Source organism: Lycorma delicatula, chromosome 13, assembly GCF_047948215.1.
Source record: "Lycorma delicatula isolate Av1 chromosome 13, ASM4794821v1, whole genome shotgun sequence".
In the NCBI taxonomy this organism is placed as follows: Eukaryota; Metazoa; Arthropoda; class Insecta; order Hemiptera; family Fulgoridae; genus Lycorma; species Lycorma delicatula.
Genome location: NC_134467.1, coordinates 55,121,419 through 55,135,211, shown reverse-complemented (window position 1 = coordinate 55,135,211; position 13,793 = coordinate 55,121,419). Strand labels below are relative to the sequence as shown.

General features: G+C 29.5%; 1 protein-coding gene across 4 annotated transcripts in view; it reads right to left on the bottom strand.

Moving 5' to 3' along the window:
• Positions 1–339: 339 nt before the first annotated feature.
• Acbp1 (Acyl-CoA binding protein 1) overlaps positions 340–13,793 on the bottom strand; it is a 151,722-nt gene continuing 138,268 nt past the window's right edge. For all 4 annotated transcript variants that reach the window (XM_075381903.1, XM_075381905.1, XM_075381904.1 and 1 more), the window contains 2 exons: positions 7,427–7,541; positions 340–810 (listed from right to left, as the gene is read on the bottom strand). In XM_075381903.1, coding sequence (XP_075238018.1) covers positions 668–810; positions 7,427–7,541 — 258 coding nt within the window. In that variant the 3' untranslated portion in view covers positions 340–667. The remainder of the gene's footprint in view (positions 811–7,426; positions 7,542–13,793) is intronic.

Genomic DNA, 13,793 nt, shown 5'->3' with positions numbered 1-13,793 from the left:
ATCGACTAATAATTATTTACAGAAAAAAATACTTTCAAAATATAACTTTTTTATAAAATTACAAACTTTGCAGAAAATATAAAATGTATTCAGGTAGGCTATAAAACAATAATTACTATGAACTAATAAAAAAAACCAAGAGAAGTGTATTTTTTAATTTAAGTTCCATTAAAAATTGTTTTGATAATAAAAGGCTGAATACACAGAGTATACTTCTATGTGTTCTTGGAATATCCCCCATGAAACTAGGGGAATACAGTTGCTAGATATGGTTTTAGCTAGATTGATTATTTGTATACATAAATTCCATACAAGCGGGTTAAAAGAAGAAATAATAGCTATAAGTAATATCTTTAATCTATCATATTTAATAAAATACAAAAACCACTTTTTTTACTAAACTAATTTAACCTTGTTCATATTTTGTCATGTAAAATAGCATTTATACAATATAAAAAAATAAATTAGAAAAAACAGCTTTTACAAAAATACAAAGAAATTATTTAAAAAAATATACAATGACAAAATAATATTTTTCCTTACACATATTTATTCTTTTTCCAAAGGTTAGTAATTTCTTTTTCATTTTTCTTTCATGAAACCACACATTACATATTTTATTTAAAATTATTTGTATATACTTTCTTTTCTCAGGCTTATCTTTTATTTATTTCTTCAAACCATATTTTCCGATTAACTCTTTTACCTTATTAATATATTGCTTTTTAGCATCGTCTTTACTCATTCCTTTAATCTTATTCCACGCATCCCATTTTGACTTTCCTTTAAAATCCAGCATACCTGGTTTAGCTGTAAAACAGAAATCAAACATTAAAAATAATTAACAAAAAACCACACAATATATTATTTTCGTTTAAATAATCTGGTTACTGAAAACTGATTACAGTATATATGAATGTAGAGTAGTTTATAAGGATAATAAATTCAATTTAATTCATTTAATGAACACCAATTGACTTAACGCTAATAAAATAATCTTTAATCGTAAGTACAGGTGTCAACTTACAATAGAATTTATGGATGCCCTTTTGCAGGGTAATAAGACAGAGGTGGAAGTCTACTTACTTTACATCCAAAACAGCAGTTTCCAACTTGCTAAAAAATTAAAGAAAAAAATAATGACAAGGAGACTCAAAACTGAAACCTCTCGATTATAAAAATGGAATGCTCGTCACTTGGCTGCTGCTGTTGTGACCGTGGAAACACAAATAGCAACTTGAACTGCTCAAAAATCTTTATATGGAGTTTACTCTCCAAAATAGAGCCATTTTGGAAGCCATTGGAAGCTGTTATTTTGGATTTAAAGGACCTTTCTCTCCTACCGCCCTGCAAAAGGACATCAATAAACTTTGTTGTAAGCCGATTGTCTGCCCTTGTGAGTTGTTTGGTACCCCAGATAGAAAGATATTTTTATTAAAAATATCTCACCAGCTTTTTAACCATAAAATTCTGAAATTTGTTGTAACCTATTAAAAAAAATCATTTTATTTTCATACAATGTTAACCAAAGAAGAAAGCATATTCGTTCAAAAGGCTTTTTATAAGCGGTACTGTTCTTATAATACATAATGAACATTTAAAAACATAAAACCGCTAGTCCATCATACAGTACACGAATTCACAAAAATTCACCAATCGCAAACAACCTGAACAAAACAAAATGAAATTGCTGTTGGTTTAGCAAATATTGGACAAAGTAAAAGCAATTTATGTGGAATGACTGTTATAAAGTGAAACAGTTGTACAAAACATTCCCGCTTTAAAACTATAATAATGTGAAACTATCTTGTGACAAAATCACTACCATTACAGTTCAGAGATCATTTGTGGTCGCAATTGATGTCTTTTATTTAGAAATTCCCTGTTTTAAAACAGCGATTTTAAAATAATTTGATTTTACAAAAAACTAAGTTCCTATTGTGTAAAGAGCTTTTATCTACAATTTAGGGTAGCACCTTATAGGCAGCATTTAACATCTGCAGACCCACAGCCTTCTCATAACAAGCACTGGTGCATTCCCATACTGCTTAGCAATCTTTTCTCTTATAAAATGATGTTAAAATTTGTAAAGATTGTAATAAAATTTGCAAAACAGAGAGGAACTTATTTTATTAAAAATACTTTATGAAATTGTTGCCTGTTGACTATTTTAGCAACAACTTTTGTGTAAATCGGGGTCATTTTATCTATTTAAATTATTTAGCCGTAGCTCAAATCTCACAAAGATGGATGAATTTTGCATAACCTAAGTACTTGTAAAGTGAACTGTCCACTGTGCACATATATATACCAAAGGTAACTGAAGATGAACAGGTTAATTGTTAGACCTAACAGTGCTCTGAAAAACAGAATCGTATCTTGAAGAGACAATTACATCAACTGGGGTAGCTATTTGGAGCGTAATATTATCTTTTAACATACTGAAATTACAATTTTACAAAAAAAGAGTAATCAAAAATAATTAATCGGACAAGTTTTCCAGCAAACTCTCATAAAATTTACTTTTAACATGTTTTTACAGCAGTCAGTGATTATGTGAATTATGCCTTCAAGAAGAGAATAAGATTACACGATGCTATTAAATTATCTCCACGCTCACCACATATTTACATCGATGAATTTTCTTTCGCTGGGGTGAGATCTAGTATTCTGTGAAGACTTATCCACAATGACTGAACTAATGACATTTTTTTCATCGAGGAGAAATCTTAAGGGTATGGAGTAAATATGTTTAAAAATTGTATATATATTGACTTGTATAATAATTTAATAAATTTTAATAAATCACGCCTTAAAGTTAGATTTACGCTATAAAAAAAATTAACTATTTCCAGTACAATAACTACTTCCACGATAAAAACAAAAGAATTTGTCAAACGTTTCCAAATAAAACAATAGATTAAACGACGATACTATAAGAGATATCGTATAGATATTGAAATTATATAATTGAAAAATTACATTTAAAATGACAAAAAAGATTAGAATCACTCATTTTTGAGTAGACAGGAAATTTTATTGAAATTAAAATTAAAACTTAGATATAACCTAAAAAAGAATCGTGAAACAAAAATCTCTAATTTAATCAAAATTACAAATAAAGATAAAGTAACTACGATGCAGAATTTTTTAATCGTAAACAATATTTAAATAACATTAATTTAAATAAATTTAAACTTACTATTATATATATTCTCAAGAAAATTTCTGTAAGTAATAAATTTTTAAATATAATAAATATCAACTGTAACGATAATGAAAATTAATTATCACTATTGCACTTCAATTCGACTTAAGAACATTGTTGTAGATTCTGAAATAAATTCCAACCGAATGAATCCTTCAGATAAGCAACAATTACATAATATTATCGGCTACAAAACAAAAATAAAAATATTACTAATAAATCATTTATCAATAAACAAATAATTCACAGATTAAGAGAAAAACTAAATACAAACTATCTTTTAATAGTACGATCAGATAAAACAATTACACCAATTTGTCATGACAATTGAAAAATTTAACTTGAAACAATACTGAAAATAAATCTGACGAAATTGATGACCTGACTAACAAAACGTTTTAACAAAAAAATTCAGAATAATTAATTTACACTATTCTGGATTATATCCCTTTGAACCAATAGCTCCTAACTTAACTGAACTACCAAAAGTCACAAATTAAACATCCCGATGGGACCTTTTCATCTTTATGAAATCCACTCCCTGTTATAATATCCAAAATAATTGGCAAAATTCTTAGGAAAAAAAGAATTTATTTAATACATTTACTATAAAACATCAGATGTGGACACATGACTTCCTTGTTCCTCTATTAAATTACATATACGCATTTTTAAAAGTACGTAAAATTTTATTTCACTAATAACTTCTGTAGATCACTAATAGATTCTGTGATTCCTTGTAAGATCAAAATATTTCATTAATTAAAATTTTATTTGGCTATCACTCTGGAACCGATGAAAATAAGTACCGCTTACGATATTGTTGAAAAGCTCTCGATGAGGGCTAATTACCACTGCAGTTAAGAAAAAGTCCAAGATCCAAATTTTTTTAATTTTGGGCGTTTTTAGACTTTTTGAAGTCGATTGCAATCAAAAGGGGACATGCACAACAACTAGATGTTAAAACAGTCCTAAATCCAAAATTTCAACATCCTAAGTTAATTGTTTTTAAGTTACGCAAGATAAATATGAGGTCTGTAAATAAAGTAATGAGACTAATTTTTTTTTGGCAGACAAAGTGGCAACACTGAAAGTTACTAGTAAATATATGTTTGTATGAACGGCTGATTTGTATTAGGTATTAATATTTTTAGTCTATGTTCCGAGCGAGATGTAAACAAACCTTCCGTGAAACGAGTTTTTGTTGTGCATTATAACGTTTTGTGTAAAACTTGGTAAGAATGCTACTGAAACATTTTCCTAATTGAAAAGGGCATATGGAGGTGACGCTCTGTCACAAGCCCAAGTTTTTAGGTGGTTTAAAGCATTTTCAGATGGCCAGGAATTGGTTGCGGACAATCCACGCTCTGGAAGTCCGTTAACATCAAAAAGTGACGACAATGTTGAGCGAATCAGAGACTTCTGGAGTTTTTGTCTACAGGACAGATTGTAAATCAATATGTTTACCGAGAAATTCTTGAAAGACTGCAGGAAAGTTGTTCGCATGAGACCAGCCATCAAAGACAACTAGATGCTGCATCATGACGTTGCACCTTGTCGCACTGCAATCTTGATTAATGAGTTTTTGGCAAAGAAAAACATTCTTGTAGTTCCTCAATCGCCCAGTTCACTTGAGGCCCTGCAATGTTTTTCTGTTTCCGACTTTATAAATACCTCAAAGGACATCATTTTAGAACAGTAGTAAATACAAAAAAAATGTAACCGACTCTCTGAAGGATATTCCGGACTCTGAGTTCCAACACTGCTATGAAGAGCAGGAAAACTGTTTGAAGCACTGCGTGGCTTCCCGAGGAAACTATTTTGAAGAGAGTCCATGTATAATTGGATTGTAAATAAAAAGTTTTTCTGAACCGGTCTCATTACTTTATTTACAGACTTCGTACGTATGTACAATTGTCACACCAAAACTAGTCAAAATGGATTCAGGGATGGTCAAAATCAGGGATGACCATCCATTTGATTTCTGCTGAAATCTGAAAACCGACATTTTTCACGATCACAATACTTCCTTTACTTCATACAAGGAAGTAAAGATGGTTAAATTAATAAAATAAATTAAGTAGCTTAAATGCAAATAAAGAAACCAGAATGGTTAGTTAGGACATATAATTAACATGCACCCTAGCATACCTATAAAACTAATAAAAAATAATTAAGAAGTCCAATTAAGATATCATCACTATTATAAGAAATATATGTCATCAAAACTATTTTGAATTTCATAGCTACTACCTAATATATGATACTACCTTAATTAATAATATTATACATTTCAATCGGTTTTTCCAGCTTGCTGCCAGATGGGTATGTGTATGTATAGGCGAATGCAATTACTGCTACTGGATTGCCAGGCCTACAACTGCAGATGTAAGTGTAAATGTACCTGTAAACATGTAGTCCTGAACAGACTCAGGTTGAACACTCCTGAGACATGTGGTTAATTGAAACCCGACCAACAACGAACACCGGTATCCACAGTCTAGTATTCAAATCCATATAAAAACAACTGCCTTTACAAGGTAGTTAAAAAACTCTACTTAAAAAAAAAAACTTTAGAACTTTTAAAAGCCTTTATAACTCTCAACTTCAAAAATCAGTTGATTTTGTGATGAGTTTAATCGCTAGACTAACCCGGCAAGTTAATTAATAATAAAATTTGTAAAAAAAGATAACAAAATAAATATCTTAAAATCAATGGATAAGAAACAAAAGGGTGAAAAAATATACATAAAGCTAAGTATTAAAACTTACAATAAAGGAATATTTAAACCAGCATGAAAACCTAATAACCACATCATAAAATATTTAAAAAACAAAAACAAAAATAAAAAATCTGGATGGAATTTATAAAAGTTAAAGTAATGATTGTGATAGTATTTATACAGGTAAAACAAATAGATCCTTCAAAACTCTTGAATATTATAAAAATATCAAATTAAGTTCATTTAAGAAATATTAGAAATCAATAAAGATGACAGAAAATTAAATTTATTGGAAAAATATTGCATAAAAATTTCAATTTGATAAATCATCAGACAGTGTTTGAGGGAGATGTTACTAAAAACTTCAACAGATAGTAGCACTCTTGTAAATTAATATGCAATTATTATTATTTTAATACTTTTATATTTATGTTTTTATTATGCAATAATGGAATCATTTCAATTATGACTGAGGATGCGGGAACCCGCAAAAGTACTCATACTTTCATAAAAAATTAAGGTAAGATAGGTCTTATCTCAATATTCTATACTACGTGGTTTATTTAATAGAATTTAAATGTACTTATAGCATTATAAGTATTTCAACATACTTCTAAAATAACAAATTTTAAAAATTCTGACATTCATTTTTGATGACCTTTATAGAAAATGGAATCAACGTTTTAAAAATCAAGAACTGATTATGATGTGTCCTTATGAGTATTTAGTGAGGTGTTCTATTCTTCTCTCAATTTTTCTTGTGTGGTACAAATCATAGGTAATTGTAAAAAACAATGATAAAATTTATTGTCTGTTTGATACAATGCCGGATGTATAAGACTGATACAGTTAGAACTAAATAAGGTAGACATTTTTACATTTTGCATAGTACTGGTAAAAAATTAAGTTTGATTCAATATGGCGAATCCAAGGCAGACAAAAATTAAAAACCCACCATAATGCAGATTATTTTTTAACTTTGTAGAACCCCATTCCTTTCTGCCTCCAAATACCTCTCAGACATGCAGTATAAAGCTGTTTCCATACTTAAATATCACCTTGTGTATATTACATATATAACTTTTTGAAAATTCAAATACTTCATCGACTTACGTAAAATGTGTTGCTCTTTGAATATATATACATTCACACACACAGCAGGTGCATAAACACAATTATATTAATAACTTACACTTTTTTTAAATAATAAAAAAAAAAACACCCTAACTAGCATGCAGCGATAACTTCACATATTATATATTAAACCTCATCTCTCCCCATGTGTCGCACACATGTGCACAGGCAAGCAAATTCAAATATTCACAATTATTAAAACAAGAAAACAATAATGCTTCTCATTAACAAAACAAGATTGTTTTCTGGAGTCAGCCTTGTTCAAGCAAAACCATGATTGCTATTAACAATTAGTAAAACAAAAGTAGCACTAAAAAATAAAACACAATAAATCTAAGTAATTATTTTACTCATTACATACACGTATTGCAATCGCCATCATTTCCTTGTTTATAAAGTGCATAAATTTCCAACAATTCTTCATTTGAAGGAGTTGAAGTTAAATTCTTTACACTTTCTGCAGCAGTCTTAAAATCCTGAAAAAAAAAAATCCATTACACCACACCTTGCATTACAGTAGTTTATTATATATGTTTGTCTAGAATACATTTGCATTATTGTTTACGAATGATCTAGGTTTGTTTGCATCTGTACGCGTAAAAAATATATAGTTTAAGGTAAAATAAAATATTAACTATAAATACAACGTATGAATTATTCCAGCATTTATTGTTTAACTCTTCCACTTAATTATATAATGGAACCTATGCTAAGCTTACTAGGAAATGTTTATTTTATTTTATTTTATGTGTGGAGTGAAGCGGTTATAGTCGCTTTTTTCACAGAGCCAAATATATTTTTAGAAATCAAATGTCAAGCTTACCCAAAATGTTAAAAACGTTCTGTCCAGCAAGGGATAAATATTCAAGAGATACTTTTACTTTGTTCATTACAGGGACTAATTATATAATAAACATCTTTACTCTCAAAGAAATTAATCCTGATCAATTTTTTCAGTCCTTTATGTAATTTACAAACATCACACCCAATATAAAGAAAAAGTAAAGACGTGCATAAAAACATACATTCTTTTCTTCTGTAGGAAACAGTAGATTATATACAGGTGTATTACAAAGTTTTCAATATAAACATATGTCCTCCTAACATATGCTCTATGTGTGACTTATGGCTAGTGGAAAAAATTTCGCTCTCATATTAGCTACTTCAGTGAAATTAAGTCGTACTGTAATTTTTATGATTTTTGACATGAAAAATCAAATAAAATAGGTCCCAGAACCATACCTACAGTAGTTTTCGAGAAATCTGGGATGGAAACCAATAAACTATGGTAAAAAAAAAAATAGTTTTTTATGTCTGATGTACAATAACTTTGTTAAATGGATAATAAGCACGTAAAACTTTTAAACAAAACTTGCAGAAAATTTAATTCAGAATAAAATGGTATAAGTTGAATAAAACAAAAATTTAAATAATTTGAATTTTATTTAGAACAGTACATTACTCGACTGTCAGAAAGTTAATGTAAACAAAAACCAAATTTTTTTCGTGTGTGAGAAATTTGTAAAAATAAATTTACTGTTAAAGAATTAAAAAAAAATGGAAATTATGCAACAATTGTAAAATAAAAATAAATAAGTAAAAATTACTTAAATAATTTTTTTATTAATGACAGAACGCAATAAATTATTTGAAAAGTTATTTTGTTTATACAACCTTTTTCTATTATTTTCAGAAATAGAATAGATTATTAAAGTAGAGGGAAAAATTTGTGATACGGCTGTAAACTATTAACAAAAAAAAAATGAAGAAAAACTACAAGATCTATATTCAATATTAAATCTAGAATACAAACGGAGGCAAAGTTTTACTAAGTTTTTTACTCATCCTAGTATGTCCAACAGTTTTTGAAAAAAAATTTGTGAATCTAAGAGTTTCTAGTTTTCACTTACTGATAAAGGAGTATATTGTTTCACACAATTTGTTGCTTTGTATGATTATTCTTGCTCCTTCTCATAGCTGTAATATTACAACATTAAAGATATGCGAGCCATCAATCAAATTTGGTTTCTCTGGGGCTAATGATGTTCACTAAACAGTCAGGTGTAGAGGTAAGCAACAGTGTTGACTCTTATTAGTAATTTTAGTGCTGAATGTCTCTTTCATTTCGCTACAGCAGGGATATCGATGAACAAAAACAAAAGTATATTCGGTTCGATGAAAAAGGCAAAAGATGATCTATTTTCTACTTTCTCTCAGCCTACATGTAATGCTAGTTATTCTTGAGCGAAACTAAGCTGTTTTTACAAATAACTTACATTCAACCCTTAAATTTAAATAATAATACATTATTTAGCGTATGGCACCAAAACACAAAATTACAAACAAATATTTAACAAACTAATATACGCTACTGATTCTGGAGTCACCATCAGGAAATCTTCAGGATTCCCTTCATAAGCTGTCCTAGGGTAAACTTCCATACAAAGACTCGATAGTCACGGGATAAGTTTCTAATAAGGTCTGAAAAGGAGTTCATCCATTAACTAGTGATGAAACCGTTCTTGGATCCAGACAATCAGATCCTAGAGTTTGAAGAAACTATTTCAAACGGCGGAAGGTACCATTAACTTAGACAATGTATTATCTTTATCAATTTTCACAAAGGAAATAAGAGATAACTTACTTTATATTGTTTGTCGCAGTAAACTCGTACAATACGCTAGATATTCTGTGAAATGGCTATGCCTTTTTGTAAGAGATATATTACAGGTGTCGGTTCATTTAAAACTGTTAATCTGTTTTAATTTGTTCTCTCACATCTGACACAATTCTAGGAATTTCTCAGCAGGAGCAGGACTTAACGGGCTACCTTTGTATATGTCCATCCATTCAGTAAATATAAAAAAATTATTTACTTTCTCTTCAAGAAGTAGATATTTCTTTCTTTTATTGTCAAGAGAGTAACCCGTTAAACATTTACTTTACAGATTTATTTATTTATAGATTTATAGATTATGATTTATCCACGGCCACGAAAAAAAAACCGTACACGTACTGATTTCTGCTTCACATGAGTTGTCTGATCCATCTATACATTGTCTTGGTTTTAATGTTCCTCCTATTTTATAGTTTATCGACTGACTAATGTGACGAACAATTTAGCCGACGTAAAGAGATTTTGTTATAAAAATGGGATGCTTTAATAGAAAAACCTGTTTTATAACAACATACATTAAGCAGATCTTATAAAATGAGAAAATAAAAAAACAGAGACAAATCGATAAAAGAGTAAAAGCTTTGAAATAATAAACTAAAGAACGCATTAAATCAGAACAAATACTAATCTTATGTGCTACGAAGCCGGTATTCAAATAAAACAAATAAAAGGTTGAATAATGAAAGAGAAACTAACAATTAACTTTTATTTACCTAAGGAAACAAATAACGAGGAAAAAACCAAAAAAACTGTACATAACTGGCAGCAACTAAATGAAAATTATTTCTTTATGATCGTACTTCAACAGCATTTATATAAATATGTTTTTATACGCACACCATATCTCTTTTTAATACTTCCTAGTTGTAGAACTTTAAGCGCAGCTAATTATATCTTAGAAAATCTTAAGGCATAAAGTTTTTTTAACTTTGAACTCTATTCAGGAAGATAAAAAATATTCTACATTTACCGAGCGGTTATAATATAAAAATTTGGTATGCTGATAGAGATGATCGTGTAAAATAAAAAGGTAAATTAAAAAAAAGGTCATCGCCAAAATTTTAAGTTTGTTATTTTTAAAACGACCTTATATATTTTTTTTGATAACAGTTGTTTTTAAAAAGACGATCCCATTCCCCGATCCAAAGAACGATAAATTACAAAGACTTTTTGAACTCGCTTACAGCAAAGGTTTTCAGATAAACCTGTATATTTAACTGGAAATTTTTTCTGGCAGAAATTTTGATGTAGTTGCAGGTTTTGCAACTATTAGTATTTTGCTCTAATCCGATAAAAACTAACAAGCAGTGCCAATAGCGCGTTGGTTTTTTTTAAGACGTTAATAAAAACATACTCTGTGATTTTTATTATCGCCGGTTTTAAAGAACCGTGTGAAAATAGCCTATAAAAGTTTTAGAAAAATGGCCATTGAAACTGTAGTAATGCTTCAACGGCTTTTAAGGTACAGATTTAAGTAAAATACAATCGGATGTAAACAATTATGAAACCGTGCAATCTATGAAGTTTATAGTCGTGCAGTTGAAGAATTTTGAATCGATATGAGCATCTTGGAGTTCACACTAAAAATTTACACCTCAATTACACAGAATTAAAAACACTCGGCAATGTGAACCAAAAATAAAAAAAAGAAACGAGAAAATCGCACGGTGTCCGTGCAATGTTTTCTTTTCCGTGTACTTAAAACAACTAGAATAGAGTAATCTATTCAAAAGAAAAATTTAAATCGACGAGTAACTGTTACAACACACACAGCATTGGTGCCAAAAAATTCTGTGTAAGATTATAATCACCAATATGATAATAACGGGAGTAATGTCTCTCTCCAGCTTTTCACAGGATTTTGTTTACAATCCATTTTCCAACTGCTTTTTTTGTGAATGATACTTCTACAACAGCCTAACCGATAGCAATTTTTTTTTTGTAACCTGCTTTAAACTAGCAAAATCGTTCGATAGAATTTTTGGAATATAAGAATGAAAGTAACAAAACAAAAATGAACGGGGCCTTAAATATTTCTAAGCAGTAATGAAATTGATGCATTCAAGTACCTTTGAGTGTGTAATGCATATACCGCATCGAACAACTAATGTCTTGCATCATCATTTTTTTGTTTATGATTTTTGAATGAGAAATTTAAAACAAATACCTCTCGGCAAAATTACAGGAAGCATTGCGTTTCTGAAATCTTATGCGGTCTAAGACCGCCTCGTGAGGAAAACTAAAACGACTGATAAATTTAATTAAAAACGGTTTAATATTTAACAGCGACACCAGAATGTTCGGCGGGCTAATCTCTCTATTACTTGCTATTCGGTTCTACTATTTTGACCTCTGTATATTTATTACAACCTACATCCACAATTACCGGTTTTATAAATTACAATCTTTACCTTACGGTTTTTACTTTATACACACCCCTCGGTAACCAAATTTTAAACTTAATGGCTTAATATATATATGTAGCCTACTAATACGGTTTTTTGGTTCATATTTGGTAATTTAAAAATCTACATCTTAAACGGATTTCTTTTTCGCTTGCTTACGGCAGTAGCTTTTTATAACCGCCTTACATCGTCTATCGTCTGTAATATCTAACATAACCTCATCTTTCAAATTTTGGTTTCCGCTTAATTCCTCTCATTACCCGTATATTTACTGAAATCGATAGCTCTTATTTATGTCTTACCGACGATAAATCTTCAGTCGTTTTTTAATTTCAACAAAAGAACGATTGCGGTCGTCTGAAAAATTTTTTAGATCTTTTAACATTCGTTTAACAAACGTGAATATTTATTTCCTCAGATAGTTACTCCGCAATCAAATTGCTCAATAAAGGAAAAAAGCCCGTAAAACAAGGTTTACGATGAAAATTAAAAAAAAAAACCGCTAATGATTTATATATATATATATATATATATATATATATATATCTGTACGTAAAAGAGAACTGATTGTGAAATATTATAACGGTTAAGATGTGATAATACCGGTTCAAGGCGAGTAAACTTACTATCATTCGTTGACCTATCCGTAACTATATTTATTGTCGTACGCAGTTCCTAAAGACAGTATTTTTCACGATAACAAAGGCCCCGTACGAGATACGTACGTAAACACTAAACAGTGCTTAAACCATAAAGCTTTTTCTTAATTATATTTTAATATCGCAAAGGCGGGGCCTGTCGTTTATTACTTGAAAATGTCCCTGCATTCGATACAAAATTACTAATTATTACACGATCTCTTGGGACTTTCTTCGATTTAATGTTACAAATATTTTTTCGAGAATTAAATTATTTTCTCAACAGAATATTCTCCGTACGGCCTTATAATGAAATATATACAAATAATTCATACGTATATACTGACACAGCGCGATGGAAATTACATTAAACGAAGTCGAACTGTTGTTTTTAGCCGTATTTGTGCCGATTAAAAATCTTTTAAATTCTTTTTAAGAAATTATTAAAAGACAGCTCTCTCCTTCGATGCGTGTTTTACTAGTTTACGTATTATTCAGGATAATGTTAACAAACGGTTTCTAAGTACAAATATTAACGAATAACAACTTATTTAACACCGCAATTACAAAGTTTTACGGGCAGATTTATTAAATTTGTAGTTATCTCGACCACTCCTCCAAATTTCCGATGTATAAACCCGTTTCATTTGATTTTATTCAAACACGGCAGGTAGCAACCGATAATTACATGCCGATTCTTACGGTTTTAACTCTTATAAAAAATGTGGTCAACGATATCGAAAACCGCAAAATCTGTCTAATATTTACTTATTGCAAAATCAAACGAAAGACGTACTGCCTCGGAAATAAAATTTTGGCGGTGCAAGCAAAAAAACTATAATAAAGACCTATATTCTGGTTTTAGAAATAAAAACCGTGCGAATTCTTCCCGTCTTTAACATATACGTATTACACGTACAAGAAAGGCGTAACAAAAAGAAAAAAGATAGAGCACTCTTCTATAAAAAATAACTAAAAGTAAATAACGAATAAATACAGACAACGCAA